This window comes from Blennius ocellaris (assembly GCF_963422515.1).
Source record: "Blennius ocellaris genome assembly, chromosome: 4".
NCBI lineage: Eukaryota > Metazoa > Chordata > Actinopteri > Blenniiformes > Blenniidae > Blennius > Blennius ocellaris.
This window is the reverse complement of record NC_137653.1, coordinates 7,279,695-7,297,753: the sequence shown is the minus strand read 5'-3', so window position 1 is coordinate 7,297,753 and position 18,059 is coordinate 7,279,695. Positions and strand designations below refer to the sequence as shown.

Here is an 18,059-nt window from a genome sequence, read left to right as displayed (position 1 = left end):
CTCACTGTATCCTCACTGTTTTTCCCCAATCTCATTCTTTCTTCAGGTCCTTGCTTTTTTCTCTCCTGTCCAGTCACAGTGGATGAATTTCGTTCATGGTTCATTGATCTTTGGAATCACTCTATTATTCCATATTTGCAAGAAGGGGCCAAGGATGGCATCAAGGTGGGATCCCACAGCCCAGAAAGTCCATATTTAGAGTCAGTTTTCAGCACATCAGGTTGAGTCACAGCCTCTGTCACACAGCAGCATGTTTTTTTTTGTTTTGTTTTTAATGATATATATACATTAAAAAGGATTTTTCAGAACACATAAATGTAATCGCAGCCCATGTTCAAAAATAGCTTTTAAAATGAACAGGGGAAACCAATCGCGCCGAGCAGCACGAGAGGCACGTGTATAAACGTCTGGTTAAGAAATTATTCTTCACAAAGCTTAGAGTGTCACGTCAGCAGACGGTTCATCTGTCTGCTATGTCTGACTCCTTTTGCGGGTGCGTGAGTCAGCTGCAATTCCACTTACATTGGTGAACTGCCTCTCATGGTAGTACAATTCAAAGTGTGTCATAGATATGTGACAAGGTGATAAAACCCAGCAAGTGAGAACCATAAAAACAGTAAATACAAAATAATAATGGGAGGTGAAACCTCTCACTGAAAACTACATATTTTAAATGTGGAAATGAATATAACATTTGGAACAAATACATTTATAGAGTCAAACTGAACAAGCTATGAAAATACTAAAGGCAAGGCAAAACTGTTGTTAAATTCTATATGATTAAAGAGATGTGTTGTGCCTTCAGGTCCATGGCCAGAAGGCAGTGTGGGAGGACCCAGTGGAGTGGGTGAGAGGCACCCTCCCCTGGCCCTCTGCCCAGCAGGACCAGGCAAAGCTGTTCCATCTGCCTCCTCCCAGTATCGGCTCCAGTAGCCCCTGCCAGCCCAGCGAGGAGAGGCCTCACAAGGAGACTCCACCCAGCTCAATGGAATCTGACCCTCTGGTGAGAAAAACTCTCAGGACATTTTTGTGAACGTTTTCATGACATTTTCAATTGCCTTAACAAAAAAAACTAAAAAAAACTGAAACAAACGCTGCAGGATTTCTAAAGTTTGTCAACTTTTTCTTCTCCATTGTAGATGGCAATGCTTTTGAAACTTCAAGAGGCTGCCAATCACATTGAATCCCCAGACAAAGAAGACCCTACCCTGCCTAAACTTTGAACAGAAAACACACACCTAGCACCTTGAATTTAGTTGGTTTTTTTGTTCCATTATAATTACAGTAAACATTCAGGAAGAAATGGACCCTCAGATTTCAATTTTAATTCCCAGAGTCAATGGCTGAAAGTATAACCTGTTGACCCATGAAAAAGTATCAAATGGAGATTATATCCTTTATATAAATATAATATAAACATTCAACTCACAGTTTATAACCATGTTATGCCTCAATTGTCTTAGATTGGTGCTAAAAGATCAGTATTAAATTCATCATCTCAGCACTTCAGCTTCAGGGGATTCTCTCTCTCACACACACACACACACACACACACACCGCACACACACACACACACACACACACACACACACACACACAGTCTATTATTTCTTCTGCTCCAGCGTATCATAGGATGTCTAGTGCTCGTCAAATAGAGCTACGCTCCAATAATGGTGACTTTCAGAAAAGAGTATGACAGCATGGAGAAGCTACTGTTTATTGCAAAGTTCCTCAGTACATATCAGCTGTATAAGTCTTTGGAGGCCAAAATCATACACATATGCAATCCTGAACTTTACAACTCGAGCAGGTGAAACAGATAAAATGCCTTAAGAAGTCGGCGTCACCTCAACTTCAGCAGAGTATTATGGTGCTTTCATCAAACTTCTTTAGGGTGGCCAGTTTTCTCTTTAGTTCTTCATAGGATTTCTATAAATCATTGTTCCACTGAGTCCTTGTGATGGACTGGCGATATTTTCAGAATGTATCCTGCCCATAGTAAACTGGGATTGGCTGCAGTGCCCCACGACCCTGCACAAGATTCCGCGTTATGGAAGATGAATGGATTCTTCTATTGAATGCGACAGCACCACTTTCAGTACACATCGTCACATACTCTCCCGATGTCTTGATTTTGCTCTGTTAAAATAATTGAAAACTTGCTGTCATACTCTTTTGCACAAACAAAACTTCATCTATGTGATGTGCTTTCATCACATTGTTACTGCACACTCCACTTTTTTTAAGCACTTAAGTTAGTTTTACTCACTGCTTTACATAAAACAAGCAGCGTCACCAATGTGACCATATGTATCAGGTATTAGATACTTATTACACAGGGATCAATATATATAACAGAAACAGATGGAGCAAAAGCTGATTGAATCCAATTCATTTTTTTTTGTGAGATTGTTTATTCAGGAAAAGGTACAGAGCAGTTTATTTCAAATATTTCCCCAACATTCAGAGTAATTACTGTATATATGATGTACATACAATCAGGCTACATTGCAAAACTGCAGTTATTTTATCTACATTAGTTGGTGCAAATATCTAATGTAATAAACCAAAAAACTGTACTTATAGACTGTCGAGTTAGGAGTTTAAGTTCAACTATGAATGTATAGCAAACAGTTCTATGACCATGTCACAGTATCGACCATCTAGTGGGTGCTTTTTTAAAGGACGCCTTATATGAACTTCCATTTAGAAACACTTTTAACAATAGCTGAGTGACTCTAAAGTAACATATATCCATTTCAGTTCACGCACATAATAGACAAAGCTGAAAACTACATGCTTTTTATTCTCATTTAGATACATATGGTGCTCTTTAAAAATGTCCCGGACCATAGTAGTGTTAAATGGAAATCGCATAGACGTCGAGGTTAGGCTAGCAAAGAGTTTTGTGTCTTTTCTGTGAAACACAAACAAATTTATCTAATGAGTATGGACGATAGTTTTCCTTTCTTTTGTTGGGGGTGTTGTTGACAGTGTTGGAGACATTGCGTAGAGACAGTGAAGTCATGTGAGACGTATGGTGTAAACCCATCTTGATGTCGTACATTATTCATATGTCACAACATTTTGGATACTAAAAACAAATGCAACAATAGACGGTTAAAAAAATGACAAGGGTGCAGTCGAAAGGTGAACCATTTTTTTTTTATGGCGCAGACTATTTTGTAAAGGAGCTCTCGTGGAGCAAACGGCGGATGAAATACAAGTGTTAAATAACTCATCTCAAACTGTGTCATTGTTCCAGCACTCGGACTAAAAACTTCATAAGAAGTAAATCCTGTAAATGAATGTCAGATCACTTTAAAAGAAAGCTTCAAAGGAAGATTTAGATGTTTTATACTGTCTGAGCTGCTTAATGCTTTATTGCACCAATTGAGTAAAGGCTGATGATAAAGCTTCAAGCTAATCTGTCTTGTCTGTCTTGTCAAAACTAGATTAAGACGAAGTGAATTCATGACATTGAAAACAACTAGATGTCAAACAGCTAGTGACTCGCACTGGCAGCCTGCCAAGTATAACTACGATTACTGTAAATAGTTCAGGAATCAGCCAGGATTGCCAGCCCCACTCTGATCTGATCTGTTTCTGCAGGTTGACTAAAGCCATCAGCTCCAGCCTGTCACCTCATTCACTGGTTGTTGTGCCTGTTGCTCTGTAGTAGCTGTGATTTGTGTTTGCTTACTAGTGTATCGGGGACTATGCAGCAACTTCTACTGGTGTTGGCAATCAACAAATGTGTGAACTTCGCGACAGCTTTCTCAGTCGGTCTGTCTTGGAATTCCAAAATTTGGACCAAACTAGAGAAAGCGTGTTTCAAGCAGGTGATAACTGAGCCTTAAAGAGAACGGTGTCTGCCCGGCGACGTGGGAGTGAAGACAGGGTCCATTAATGTAGTTTAAAAAATTAACAGTAGTCAGATGTGTCTTGTCCACATGAATCGCAAAAAAAAAATACAAAATGAATTGAATGTGTAAATGGTCAAACCATGAAAAATATTAATAAAAAAAAACCTAATTAAGATCTGTCCTGAAAAGTTTGGCAACAAACGAACAAACCGGATCAAGATAAATCTGAAATTATGGGCCAATACAGGTTGCTGAATAGTCATATTTTTTACAAAGCTTGCTGTGGACTAAACGGAGATTTAAAAAGATGTTATGCTGTATTTAATGTCACTGATGTGCTGATGTTAAGGGTTTCTAAGTGTTGTAAATGCATGTAAACTTGCTGTGTGACAAGGAAACAAATGTTAGCATTTACGTATCATTTAGGAAAATCATTCTAGGTAATGTTTTCCTTTTTAATACTCAGATATTTGATATTTCTTTTTTTTTCTAAAGAATACTTTGTAAAACTTAATTTCTCTATTTTGTACAGAACATCATTGTAAAGATTGTAAATAATGCGGCATTCTGGATGCAGCAACAATCATTGAGGAGGGGGAAAAAAATGTCCTTGAGAAAAAGGTATAGTTCTGCAGAGATGGGTCCAAGTACTTGGAATAAGGCATGCTTCTCAAGGCTTTCAACCACTTATCACTGTTTGTTGGAAATAATAAAATACATGTTATATTTAATTCCTTGTTCTCTTGTGCCAACTTGTCCATTGGTCTGTAAAAATATACAACAATATTGTCATTAATGAAGGAATTTTGCTAATAGAATCCATCACATCAAATATTTTGTCACTTTTGGAAATGAAATATTTGAAATAGTTGAATTACTGAAAATGTGAAGAAAACATAAACCAATAAATCCTCAGTGTACTACATTCCTGTTAACTGGAGCTAAACACAAGTACATTTGTGTTTGGCAGATTATTTGTTGTACTAGCATTGCTTTGTGGCAGTAAATCTAATAGTATTTGAAAGCATTTTTAAATGGTGTCACATTTGTTGGATGAGCAGCAGAGCTGAGGATGTGTTTTGCACCCATGAAAAATGTTCCAAATGTTTCTCCTTTTTTATTGTTTTTTTTTGCTCTTGGGATGGTGTCCTGAACACCAACATTCTGGAGGTAGTTTCTGAAAAAATCTTGCTTCGTTGGCATGCGCATTGCCAATACTGCAGGCTAATTTGGTGCCAGACTGTGAAGATATGGTGTTCACAGTAGTTTTAGTATTTCAACAGAGTTAAATCCCAGACACCTGATCGCAGCACCATATAACCATACTCCTTATAAATGTGACACTATTTAAAATTAAACTAAACAGGCTTTCCAATGGTATACAAGCTATTACCAAGAAGTGTTTTTAGTATCAAATAATCTATCACATGTACCTTAAAAAAAAATGATCCCTGCCCATAAGCATTAAGTGTAGCTTCTATTCACAGCACAGAATGCATGTGCGGGAAAAAGGCTTTAGGGTATCTTAATATTTCCTATGTGGGTCATGTGGTGGTAAAGAGTCCAGGATTTCTGTGCGTGGTTTCTCTCAGTACTCCGGTTTCCTCCCACAGTCTTAAAACATATATGTGACTCTAAACTGCCCCTAGGTGTGAATGTGTTTGCCCTGTTTACACCCCACCACCTTGTGTTTGATAAAAGCCGCAGAAGGAGAAGGATGGATAGATGAATATTTCATGTCTGCATCTTGGTTGCTTACCTAAGCTATTTTGTGCTGCTTCATCTTCTAACTGGTTCAGAAATGTGCCTCTTCATCTCCTACAAAATCTTGTGTCCTCATCAACCTCCAGCTTGAACATCAGCTGAACATGAAGAGTGAATCAGACATCAGACTGAACCGCACAGTGCTGACAGTTCAGCTGAGGGCTCACAGCAACATGGTGATGCAACACAATATGTACACATTACATTTCACAAGTTACTTATTTTTAACCACTTCATTTAAAAAAAGTAAATGTTAATCGTAACTAATAATGTTAAATAAGTGCGCATGACAGGAGAAATTATACTTCTTAGTCTGACAACTACAGGTGACAAACCGAATGATCCAGATATTTAGTAAACTTTGGATTTAAACTTTACAGAACAGTCACTTTTACATTGAACGACAAGATAGCAAATTTAAATACAAAACAACATAAAGACTTACAAAAGAATGCTGGATGCAAGGCATCCTGTTTGCATAAGATTATAGGTATAAATGTAGGTATAATACGTATAATAATGCAACTATCTATGCAACTTTATAGGAAATAAATCAATAAGGAGTGTCTTAAACAGGATGAAGCACAGGTAAATGAGTGTGAACTATTTAATGTCATTTGAGTAAAATATGATCACATTTAGTGAAAGTGTGAATTAAATGCGACAGGTAGAACATAATGCAATAATTATGTTCTGAAAAGGTTACTTGTGATTTGCAATGCAAAGTCACTGGAGGGTAGCGGGTCCAAACAAGCTGTATTTTGTTTAGTAAACTTCAGGATTGATTACAGTATACTATCTCGGCTCGTTTAACGATGCAGTGAGAACTAACGAGTGAGATAAACAGAGGTGGTGATCTGATCTTACATGCTGCTCAGTATCTCTTACATGTTGAGTATTAACGGGGCGGCGCCCGAACCAGCTGCCCCCATATAAAAGCCCGACACCCGCACAGGCACGATGGCATTGGATACAGTTTAAAGGACTTAACCAGTTGGGGAATTAGCTGCCATCGCCAACATGCCGTCCAAGCCTCCCCCAATCAAGAAGGCGCCCAAGAAGGAACCAGCCAAGAAGGAGGAGGAAGCGGCCCCGGAACCGGCACCCGCCGAGGCTGCGCCCGCCGAGGCCGCGCCAGCTGAGGCCGCTCCGGCCGAAGCTGCACCCGCTGAAGGCGAAGCGGCTCCAGCGGAGGGAGAAGCCGCTGCTGCTCCACCGGCTGAGGAGGCAAAGCCCCCCACCCCTCCTCCCCCCGCTGATGGTAAAGCCCCGCAGCGCGTTTTCTACACTTTACCGTCCAATATACAACATAAATTATGCTTTTGTTTAAACTTTCCTGGGATGACCCTTGGATAAGTTGTTTGACCCTTGAATCAAAGCCCAACGTGTTGGTACAAGTCATGGTAAGCACGCGGTGACCTTTACGCACGGGCGCTCGGGCGCGCCCGGGCGCATGGTCCTTTGGTTTATTGGTAAGAAGCCACTACGAAAGAAAACGAACGCAAACTGCATGACTACTGCATTGAACCGTCTGCATTTACCCTCCGGCCAACTCATTCAAGTTACACGAAGTGACGCGCTGCGATGTTAACTTGTAAAGCTGCTGTTAATATGCGCTTTCAAACATCCGCACCACATTGGAGGTGATTATCTGCATAAACCTGCACTGATGTGATGTGCTCACAAATGGATGTTTGACGCATATTAAATAACGCCTCTTTCACGAAAAACCAATATAATTTCTAATCTTTAATGGTCTCCTCGGAAAACAAACAAACTCCAGAAAACACTGATTAATAAATCTGGCTAACATCTAACATGTAAATCAGCTGCTCCCACGCTGAAGGTGCTACTCCTGCACCTTCACCAGCCACGGATGGTATGATATCCTGATGGGAGAGACTCACCCACTGCTGCACATTTCAACCTGTCTTCTTTTCTACATTTCTCCAGATTTAACCCTTTCTTTTTATAACATCTTGAAAATGTGTAATATTTTCAAAGTGTTATATGTCTGACATCTTCTGACCTCTAACATCAGCTGCAGCACCTGCTACTGAAGAACCGCCAGCTGCTGCCGCTGAGTCGCCTGCTGATGGTAAAACTGATCAGTGGATTAACAATGATATTATCTGGATCATGAGAACCCCATGCATCTTACAGTAATGCTAACAGCACTAACATGTCATGTAAATAATCTCTAACCTCTAAAATCAGCTGCCGCACCCACTGCTGAAGAACCAACAGCTGCTGCTGAGGCTCCTGCTGATGGTAAAAATGACTATCGGTGGATAAACATAGATCTTACTAATATTACGAAAGTCTAACACACTATACTTCATTTCATCGCACGAATAAAAATGGAGTTCTAAGGTCTTCTAACCTTTACAATCAGCTGCACCTGCTGCAGAGGCCCCTGCTGAGGGTAAAAAAAGAAGCGCATTAACATTTTATCAGTGTTACTAAAACTCATCCACTCTCCAATAAAGGTAAATTCACTAAACTCCTCTAACTTGTGATATCAGCTGCTGCACCTGCTGATGGTAAAAATGCCTATCAGTGAATTAACTAATATCCTCTTAATACTACTAAAACTCTCAATCCTAGATGAAGCTAACCACTGATATCAAATTCAAATGTCTTCTAACCTGTAACATCAGCCGCCGCACCTGCTGCTGAGGAAGCACCAGCTCCTGCTGCAGAGGCCCCAGCCGATGGTAAAAAAACAAAACAATGAATACATAAACTATTTGAGGATTAACCAACATTTTTGCACTGAAGCCGAATCATCTACCTCTATCAAGAAAGCTAACCACTGATATCAAATTCAAATGTCTTCTAACCTGTAACATCAGCCGCCGCACCTGCTGCTGAGGAAGCAACGGCCTCTGCTGCCGACGCTCCCGCCGAGGGTAAAAACTACTATCAGCGAATTAACAAACCTCCCATTCATACTGTTGAACCTCCTATAGTGAAACTAACTACTAACATCTAACTCCAATATCTTCTAACCTGTAATATCAGCTGCTGCGCCTGCCGCTGAGGAAGCACCAGCTCCTGCTGCAGAGGCCCCAGCGGATGGTAAAAAACAAACAAACAATGAATACATAAACTATTTGAGGATTAACCAACATTTTTACACTGAAGCCGAATCAGCTACCTCTATCAAGAAAGCTAACCACTAATATCTTCTAACCTCGACTACCAGCTGCTGCTCCCGCCGCCGAGGAATCGCCAGCTGCTCCTGCTGAAGCTCCTGCTGATGGTAAAATAAAGACAACAAAGTATCACTTCACCCATTTGAGTTAAAGCAATTTGCTCTGTAAGACAACTATTAAAGCATCACCCGAAAGCCCTTTGGATAAAGCCAACAGCACTTTTCTTCTTTCAAACCCTTTCTACACAATTTACACGCACATTTAAAACATGTCCCATCTGCTTCAGTGCACTAATTATTAATATCTAACATTTAATAATAGCTGCTGCTGCTCCGGCCACAGAAGAAGCTGCTCCTGCTGCAGAAGGCGAAGCTCCTGCCGATGGTAAAACAGCTTGCCATCCTGTGTCATTCTTCCAGTCCTCAATAGCTCAGATGTTACTGTGTCATGGGAAACTTGAGTGGATAGAAGTCCTCAGTGTAATAATGGCGTAAACTCTCTGATAGGGCATAGCTGGATCAGATCTGATGCTGTCGCTCTGCTTAATTGTCTGCTGTCAAAAATAACACAAATGCCTATTTAACATCAGCTGAAGCTGCTGAAGCGCCCGCACCAGAAGAGCCTAAAGCACCCACACCTCCGCCACCCCCACCCAAAGGTAACCATCCGGAAACTTCATCAGAGAGTGAGATCAGTCTACCTTCATCAGATCTCTCTTTTTTGTTGTTGTTACAGTGTGGATGTGAGGATCTGCTTTGTCACGATGCGAGGATCTGCAATATCAATTTTTGGAGCACTTTGATGATTTCTATGTTTCCTCTCTGCAGAGCCCACCAGCGCACCAGTCGATCTCTTCATTGAGGACAAGAACGACACTTCCGTTACCATCATGTGGAGCCAGCCTGAGAACATCGGACCAACTGGTCTGGATGGATACACCATTGAAGTCTGCAAGGATGGAAGTGAGTCCTGTTCTGCCTCGAACCAGGTGCTCCATAAACTGGCATGTGCACGAAGTGGGGGTCGGATAGTGGTATTAATACACCTCCAGAAAAATGTCAGCTGACTCCCAGTTATTTTAGAAAGTGTTCATTTCAACGGCTGATTTTAGGCTCTTCATATCTCTCATGTTTAATTGTTTCTTCTGAATATTTCTTCCCAATTTCTGTTTTGAATTGGGTCAACCATATCAGTTGCAGCTGTCCCTGAAGTGTCAGCCATACAGTTACGACACAAGCTACCTAACTTCTCCCTACAAGGAAAGAGGCATTTCAGGAGGTCTTGCTTGAGGTCCTGCTTTTAGACTTACAGCTTGAAGCTAATGTCAGCAACTGTCTGGTGCAAGCTGGATTTAGTGAGGAGACACACAGCGAACTAATGTCACACAATATCCCAACTTTTGTTCCAAACACGCAAAACAAAAACTGTTTATTCCATTAATCTAGTCCTAATTGTTTGTACAATGAGATGCGTTGTACTGACGGCCCATAATTTGTGCTAATTCATTCATTTTTAATCACAGTTTGTAAACTACTCAGTTCATATCTTCATTCTTTGTCATTTTCTCATCTAGCCGAGGACTGGAAAGCAGTCAATGAGGATCTGCAAAAGTCCTGCCGCTACATTATCAAGAACCAGACCACTGGTGACCGTTTGAAAATCCGCGTGGTGGCCGTGAACGCTGGTGGTCCCAGCGCCCCCGTCTGCCTACCGGAGGCCGTCATGGTGAAGGAGGTTGCTGGTAAGAAGTGTTGGCGAGTAGTTATTTCAGCAATATATATATATATATATATATATATATAAAAACACAGAGAAAGAATGAAGTGTCTTTCCTGCACATGATTTCCACCTGAAATAGTGTTGAGGTAGATAAACTTTGCGTATTCTTTGGCTGTGCATTGGCTTTATACATTATGTAGACCTACAGGGAGGAAGCATAAACAACTATTTACAATGCAAGAAAAAACAACAATGATATGCATCACGTTAGATTAAAATAATAGTACTGTACCTTCTATTCTTTACAATAAGTCATCAAACTAAATTGTTAATATTATTACCAAAAAGAGCCTCAGAAGGAGTTCATCTGCTTTGTTATTTTAGTTTTCATACTTTACGTATGAACTCATACCGAGTGTCCGAGGAGAGGCTCACCGTCTGACCCAGGTGGAGTCTAAACTTTATGGAGCTGTTTACTGTCATAAGGAGGAGTAGTAAAATGTGGATACAGCTCAGGTATGTTTTCCACCTGTTGGCTCATTCCTGGACCATTAACAGTGTAAAACTCTTCTCTCGTGTTTCATTTCACGCTGAAACACTGATCCAACCAGCCCCAGTGTGATGGTGAGACACTTGTTAAGTGGACAGTTTCACCGATGGTGTACACCTTGCCATGTTAATCGTAGACGACATCTCCAAAATCATTTGTGGTAAAATGATGATTGGACCCTGAGGGCTTTAAAAAGATGAGCTGAGATGATGAAATGGAGAGTCATACAGGGAGGGAGGGGAAACCTGATCCTCTCAGGCCTGGAAGTATTCCAATTAGTGTGTCCAACTTCACCTCAGCAGGTGGTCTGCATGTAAAAACCACTGATGAATGGTTTCCCACAGAACAAGTAGAAATTTGTTGGACGTCTCTGGTGTTAACGGGGGCTTTTCTGTCGAGGGTTCGGCATTGCTCTGTGATCCCTACTTGGATCCATGCTGAGGGGAGTGTCGGGCTCTGCTTTGTAAGATCGATGGTGTCAAGTGATCTGACAGGGTGGGAGTGGGGGGTGGAGGTGGGGGTGCCGAGGACACGCCGAATTCCTGCATGTCGTGCCTTCGAGTTGTGAGGGGGGCGGACGGTATGCATCCACCTTCTCAAATGACGAACAAATCTCATGGCACTTCCAGTGAATCACTGTTTGTGTTGAAACATGCCATAGACTTTACAGGGGGAATGTTCATTAAGTCTAATCCTTTTTGTGTGAAGCGATAAGATACTTGACTTGCAAGCATACTTCCTCCAGTTTACAGATGAACTCCAACTCATCCCTCTTTATGTTCTGCTTGTTTTCCCCCCCACACGAAATAGATCACATTCTACTTTATGTTTACTGAGCTACTATAGTTGCTGGAGAGTTTCAGCTATGATTTTAATGCAGTCTGATGTGCGGAGGCAGTAACTGAATATCCGAATCATGCGTCACGAGGCGAGGTGATACTCCTTAGTCTGCTTGCTTTATTTAGATTCCCAACAAGTGTGGCCACACTGCACTCAGCAGGTGGTCCTCCTCGCCAATTCACTTACAATCGAGCCTCGACAAGATACTTCCAGCAAATTACAGTCTACAATATCTGTGTAAGATTGACTGATGAACTACTTATTTGCTTTGTTGCCTGGACTACTTTTGAGAGTTCATTAATTTACCTACGTATTGGCTGATATGATCTACCCCCATTTTCTGTATTCATGTTGTGCTTGCAACGTATCTTGTGATTAAAATGAAAGCCACGTCCCACAGAACATTGGGAATAAAATAGTACTTGTGAATTTTACAACCTGTTAAAGTAAAGAAACTCCCTGGTGACAGCAGCTAAAACCCCTCTTCCTTCCACTGGATCAGATCAGCTTTGCTTGGCTCATCAATTTTGAGATTTGCTGCAAAGATCTTTGAATAGATCTCCCAAATCCTGTCGAGGCTGTTTCAGGCCTTTACTCACAGCCCTTATAGCCTGGAGATAAAATGGACTTCAATTGCGGTGATTATTCTGTCACATTTTTCTCTTTGTAGATCGCCCCAAAGTCCGTTTGCCCCGTTTCCTCAGGCAGAGATACGTCGCTCATGTTGGAGACAAGATCAATCTCACCATCCCCTTCACAGTAAGCTGAAAACTACTTGTATTTGTTTTGCTCATATATGGTATACAATAATAAGCAAGAAGCCATAGATGGATTGTCTCGTTTTTTAATTTCTCAGGGCAAGCCCAAACCTGTTGTCTCCTGGACAAAGAATGGCGAGGCCTTGGACACTAAGCGGGTGAACATCCGCAGCTCCGACAGAGACAGCATCCTGTTCATTCGCTCGGCCGAGAGAGATGACTCCGGCGTGTACGAGATGTGTGTGAAGGTGGATGACTTTGACGACAAGGCCCCTCTCACCCTCCAGATTGTCGGTGAGAAAAATGGTGACACTGTGAGATGATACCCCAAACAGCAATGCTTGATACTCAACCCGCGGCTGTTTGCTCATAGAGCTGCCAGGGCCACCCGCCAGTGTAAAGATTGCAGATACTTGGGGCTTCAACGTTGCTCTGGAGTGGACCGTGCCCAAAGACAACGGAAACACAGAGATCACCGGTTACATGATCCAGAAGGCTGACAAGAAAACTGGAGTAAGTTCTCAAAAAGTAGCTGGTTGTCATCCAGCCAACAAACCACCGTCACACAGTGACAGATAGACAAACACACATTTGCAGTGATGTAAAATGTAAAGTTAAGCTGATGTGCCTGTCTTTGGCTTGTGGGAAGAACCTGGAGTCAACCCCCACACACACACACACACACACACACATGCAGTCTACATACAAATTACATCAGTGTAAACATTGAGTCCTTAACACAGCTCCAAAGTATCCATCATGCGTTGGCTGGTGTTTGTGTTTTTACAGGACTGGTTCACTGTGTTGGAGCATTACCATAGGCTGAACGCCACCGTCTCTGACCTCATCATGGGAAACACTTACAAGTTCAGAGTATTTTCTGAAAACAAGTGTGGAATAAGTGAAGATGCTGCAGTTACAAAGGATGAATCCAAGATCCTTAAGACAGGTACCCTCATATTTCACCTTTCTTTTTTTTTTCTTTTTCCAAAAAGTAAATAGGATTAAGGCAAAGTTAACTATTTAATTTTTTAAACACGTTATTCAAGTTAGGGTCAAAGATAGCTGGCGCCAATGCCAGCTCAATATTGGGTGAAAGGCAATGCCTGGTATAGGTCACCACAGTTCCCCACATACAAACATGTATTTAGTAGAGGTGTAAATCACCAGCTTCATCACGATACGATACAATATTGATATGTTTGAATGGCGATATGATGTCTGCCGATATCACAAAGTCTGTCATGATACGATTTCGATTCGATTCACAGGCCTGCGATCGATATGATGTGATATCATATGCCCATCTCACACAATCATTTACATTTATATCAACTCACAAGAAACCACGGAAATAATGATGTTGTCATTGTGCAGCAATGTAATTGTATCATTAATAAATGAATCAATGTGGACTGATGGCACCATACAGAAGTTTTCTTACTAAAAGTGTAGTCTCCTTTGATATTTTTACCAGGCTGAAATGGTGCTGGCGATTATCAAAATCATTCACTAAATCTCTGCAATATATCTTTAACCTCACATCCTGCTGATTTGCTTGGTGTCGTTTTCACCTCCATCATTCAGGCATCGAGTACAAGCCACCTGACTACAAGGAGCACAACTTCTCCGAAGCACCCAAGTTCACCACGAACCTGAGCGACAAAGCCACCACCGTGGGATACAGCACCAAGCTGCTGTGCTCCGTTAGAGGCTGCCCAAGGGTACGAAACATTAACTCTGCAAGGGGAGTTTGTTTTTGTTCTTGGAAGGGCAAATCTCACATAATTACTCCCATTGTATTTATATGCATTTTTACTCACTATTATCCTTGACAGCAATATCAATCTACAGAAAACGGGCTGAACCAGCCAAAGAGGCAGAATAATTTTTTTTTTAATCTGATACAATAGACTTCATTGTCCCTGAGGAAACAGCAGCACTAGTTAGAGTGTTCTGGATTTATTGCACAGTCTGCTAAAAACAACGGTATCATTCATCAACAGCCAAAAACAAATAGTAGGTAAGTAGCACACATTAAAATGGAGCATTAATACATTTATTGATTCATGGAAAGGGGATATTTTCTCAATGTTTTTAAACTTAATCTTTTCTAAAATGTGGATCAGTTTATTAACATTCATAACACTGAGCTGGTAAAACCTAAACACTGAACTCTGTCCTTAAACCTCTTTATCAGAACTGTAATTTGGTTAAAAGTTGAAAATGTCAACCTTTGGGTCAGGTTTTAAATTTTTTCTGCTAAAATATTTTATAAATCTCATTGCAAATGCAAATTGCCAAAAAAAACATTTATAGCTTAACGTCTGCCAACATTAGACTTTTGTCAATGTTTATGCAATCTTGTTGACACACCTCATATATTATTTGTAATTAATCCTTCCTCCAATGTGTGTCCTGTCACTTATTAATCATGGTGTTGCAATTTTTCACATCAGTCAAGCATCAGACAGATCATCTTACACACTAAATTGTAGTAAGAGATGCTTTTCCTTGGCAAAACAGCAAAACACATGATTGTTTATTTGGGAAAAAAACAAAACAAGGTAGTTAACCAAATACAGTGTGAAACGTGGTGGTTACATTATTTCTGCATCTTTCTTTACTAAATCATTTTCACATTTTGACACAAAAAACATCTAGTGAATTTAATTGGACACCTGAAGTGTGTCTGACTTTTAATTTTTTTTATTTTTAAACTGACCCTTGCCTTACCATCGTATCAATTTATCAGGTGAATAACCTGAGCTGGTCAGCATGGTCCACAAATACATCTTCATAGAGTTCGTCCAAAAAGAAACAAGATTTATGATCATTTTATATTAGGAGATTTCTTTTTTTTTTTTAATCACAAAAAAGTTCGACATGTTTGGTTTATTCAACTAATGGCCTAATAGTGACCCTATGTTAGTCTAACTCTGTAAAAATAATTATTTTTCTTTAGTGGCATGTGGATGATGATGTTTTAAAGTATATTTGATCCTGCCTCTCCAGATGAGTCTAGACGTTTCCAGTCTATCCAGCAGGTATAAATGTAGTAGTTAGATTATCCTGTAACACCGGCAGTGCCAAATGGTCAAACTTTTGCTGAGGCAGCTTGTCAGCAGCAGCACCTTCCTGCCCTTCCCTCCTACATTGCTGCCATTGTGGTGGCTTTGAGCTGACGATGTGAAGATATTCACCTGCCCCTGTTAGCCTGCTTTCTGAGCCTCTTTAGGCTCATAATCCCCTGCCTCATCAACAGGACGAAACATCACCGACCTCCATGCGAAGGCTTAGAGTGTATTCCTGTTTTTTAGAGTAGATTATGAGGAGAGTTGCCCAAGAGAGACTGAGAGGTCACCAGGAGAAGCGGGATCACATGAGTGACATTCTCCTGTGGGGCCCGTTGAGGGTCCTCAGCATGCCGGTGCCATTAAAACTCCCAAAGCGGGTTTGCACGGTGTGTCCGCTTCAATCAAAGCGTTTGCACTTGCCAAGTGGTACGATTATTAATAGAAGCACTACCGCTGCTCATTTGGTTGCGAAGCATTGTAATCGAATTACTGTACACTTTCCTACCACATTCGATGTGACAAATGTGCATTTTTAACAGCCCAAGATCCAATGGATGAAGAACCAGATGATCATCGGAGATGACCCCAAGTTCAGGCAGATCTGCGTTCAGGGCATCTGCTCACTGGAGATCCGCAAGCCCGGTAACTTCGATGGCGGTGTGTACACCTGCAAAGCCAAGAACGATCACGGAGAGGTGACGGTCAGCTGCAAGCTGGAGGTCAAACGTAAGTCAGAATCCCTCTAAACTGAACCAAAAGGCGTTTGCATTGAGTATTAAACTCATCTTTCCATTTCTTATTATTCAACAGAGCCAATTGTTGCTGAAGCAGACAAGAAATAGGTCAATATTCTCACCCTCCAACAGGTCAGAAATTTTTCAAACATTGTGTTGCAGAATATGTGTGGTCTAAGTGTGTGGTCAAAGAAATTAAAACCTTTATCAACTCATTAAAAAAAACAACTTGATTTGTACTGGAGTTGTACCATTTTTGCAGGTTTTTAATCGGAAGTGGTTTGTTGAAGGTTTGTTTAACAATTGAAGTGGCTCTGTTGGAGGGGATCTATATGGGTGTTAAGGTGACACCTATCCTCCTCCATGACTTTCTTTCCATACATGGAGGGCACTAAACTTGGAAAAGGTGGCCTCTGCTGCTGGAAGGGTCCAAATGGCAACACCCATAAATTAAATCTGTAATGAGTCCCCATGCGCTCAGTAACGAAGCTTAATCACATTTCCTCCAGTCAGCAGGATCATTTCTTTTTGGACCCGGCAATTGATTTGTAGGTTTCTGTTTTCACACCGACACACTTTAAAGATGAATATCTCTAATTAGCATTGAGAAAAAGTTTGAAAAGTCTAGAAGGGTTTTAATGCTTTTATCGTCAGTTACAGTTTTAAATGCTTTTAAAAGAATTTAGTAAGCATGTTTAAATGCATTTAATTAGTAGTTTTTTTCCTCTGAGTTGATCTGATTTGGTCTTGTTTCTGCAATCAGAGTTGTGACGCCCTCCTAACACCAGTTGTTATTTGTCCATCTGTTGCTCTCCCTCAAAATAGGAGCAGAAGGAATGAAGCCTTTGCAGCATAAGGTGCGTGCCGCTTAAAGTGTTTCCAAAACCATCTTCCCCAATGGTGAAGAAAAAAAAAGAGCTTATGGGTCACATTATTTCTTTGTCTCTGCAGGAGAAGGTGCTGGATTCCTGGAATAACATGTATATATGGCTAGTGCCCACACTACCACAGTGTTGTAGCTTGTGACTGCTCGCCCAATGTTAACATAATGAACAAATGTCGCTTTATACCTACAGCTACAATATGAAGTCCATATCCATGTCCACGATTCGTGTTTTCTTTTCCAGTCAGCTATTTTCCCAACAAAACCAGGAGTAAATGATCACATTTCACATATTGTAGCTTTCCAGGTGTACGGCAACAATTCTGCAGCATGAGATTACTCTTCCTCGTAGGAGAACTACATGTAACATCTACGTGTTTATATCAATAAAATATTTAATTTCTGGTTTGTTTGTTTTGTCAATACAGTGTTTTCTGTCAAATTTAGTCCCTAGCTCTTTAATACTATAAAGCATGTGAATATAAAAAAAAAAAAGTGAAATATATTGTGTATAATGTGTGAAATTGTATTACAGCTACCCAGTGGTCTTGTTGGTTTTCCCACCTCATGGTGAGATATTATTTGATTCTATTATACCCCCCTGAGTCTGGCGGACCCTGGTTTAAATCCTGGTTGTGACAGGAAGTACACAGTCATGAAAGTAGCCAGGTGCTATGGATACCCCTGCTCAAACTAAATAGAATAATCAG

At 40.8% G+C, this 18,059-nt stretch overlaps 2 protein-coding genes across 6 annotated transcripts in view; both read left to right on the top strand.

The window, feature by feature from the left end:
• nav1b (neuron navigator 1b) overlaps positions 1-4,586 on the top strand; it is a 44,753-nt gene extending 40,167 nt beyond the window's left edge. For all 3 annotated transcript variants that reach the window (XM_080495667.1, XM_080495666.1, XM_080495665.1), the window contains 3 exons: positions 47-165; positions 806-1,003; positions 1,140-4,586. In XM_080495667.1, coding sequence (XP_080351793.1) covers positions 47-165; positions 806-1,003; positions 1,140-1,223 — 401 coding nt within the window. In that variant the 3' untranslated portion in view covers positions 1,224-4,586. The remainder of the gene's footprint in view (positions 1-46; positions 166-805; positions 1,004-1,139) is intronic.
• Positions 4,587-6,588: 2,002 nt separating this feature from the next.
• mybphb (myosin binding protein Hb) lies at positions 6,589-17,754 on the top strand. 3 transcript variants are annotated; one of them, XM_080494471.1, is made up of 14 exons: positions 6,589-6,891; positions 7,672-7,728; positions 9,378-9,446; positions 9,616-9,750; positions 10,362-10,529; positions 12,568-12,656; positions 12,754-12,949; positions 13,029-13,168; positions 13,445-13,604; positions 14,243-14,379; positions 16,272-16,458; positions 16,543-16,598; positions 17,292-17,323; positions 17,418-17,754. In XM_080494471.1, exons 1-12 carry the CDS (start codon positions 6,651-6,653, stop codon positions 16,572-16,574), a joined length of 1,611 nt encoding a protein of 536 aa, XP_080350597.1. In that variant the 5' UTR covers positions 6,589-6,650; the 3' UTR covers positions 16,575-16,598; positions 17,292-17,323; positions 17,418-17,754. The 3 variants fall into 3 exon arrangements, with proteins under 3 accessions (XP_080350597.1, XP_080350598.1, XP_080350599.1); XM_080494472.1 differs by lacking the exon at positions 9,378-9,446; XM_080494473.1 differs by lacking the exons at positions 7,672-7,728; positions 9,378-9,446.
• Positions 17,755-18,059: the final 305 nt, after the last annotated feature.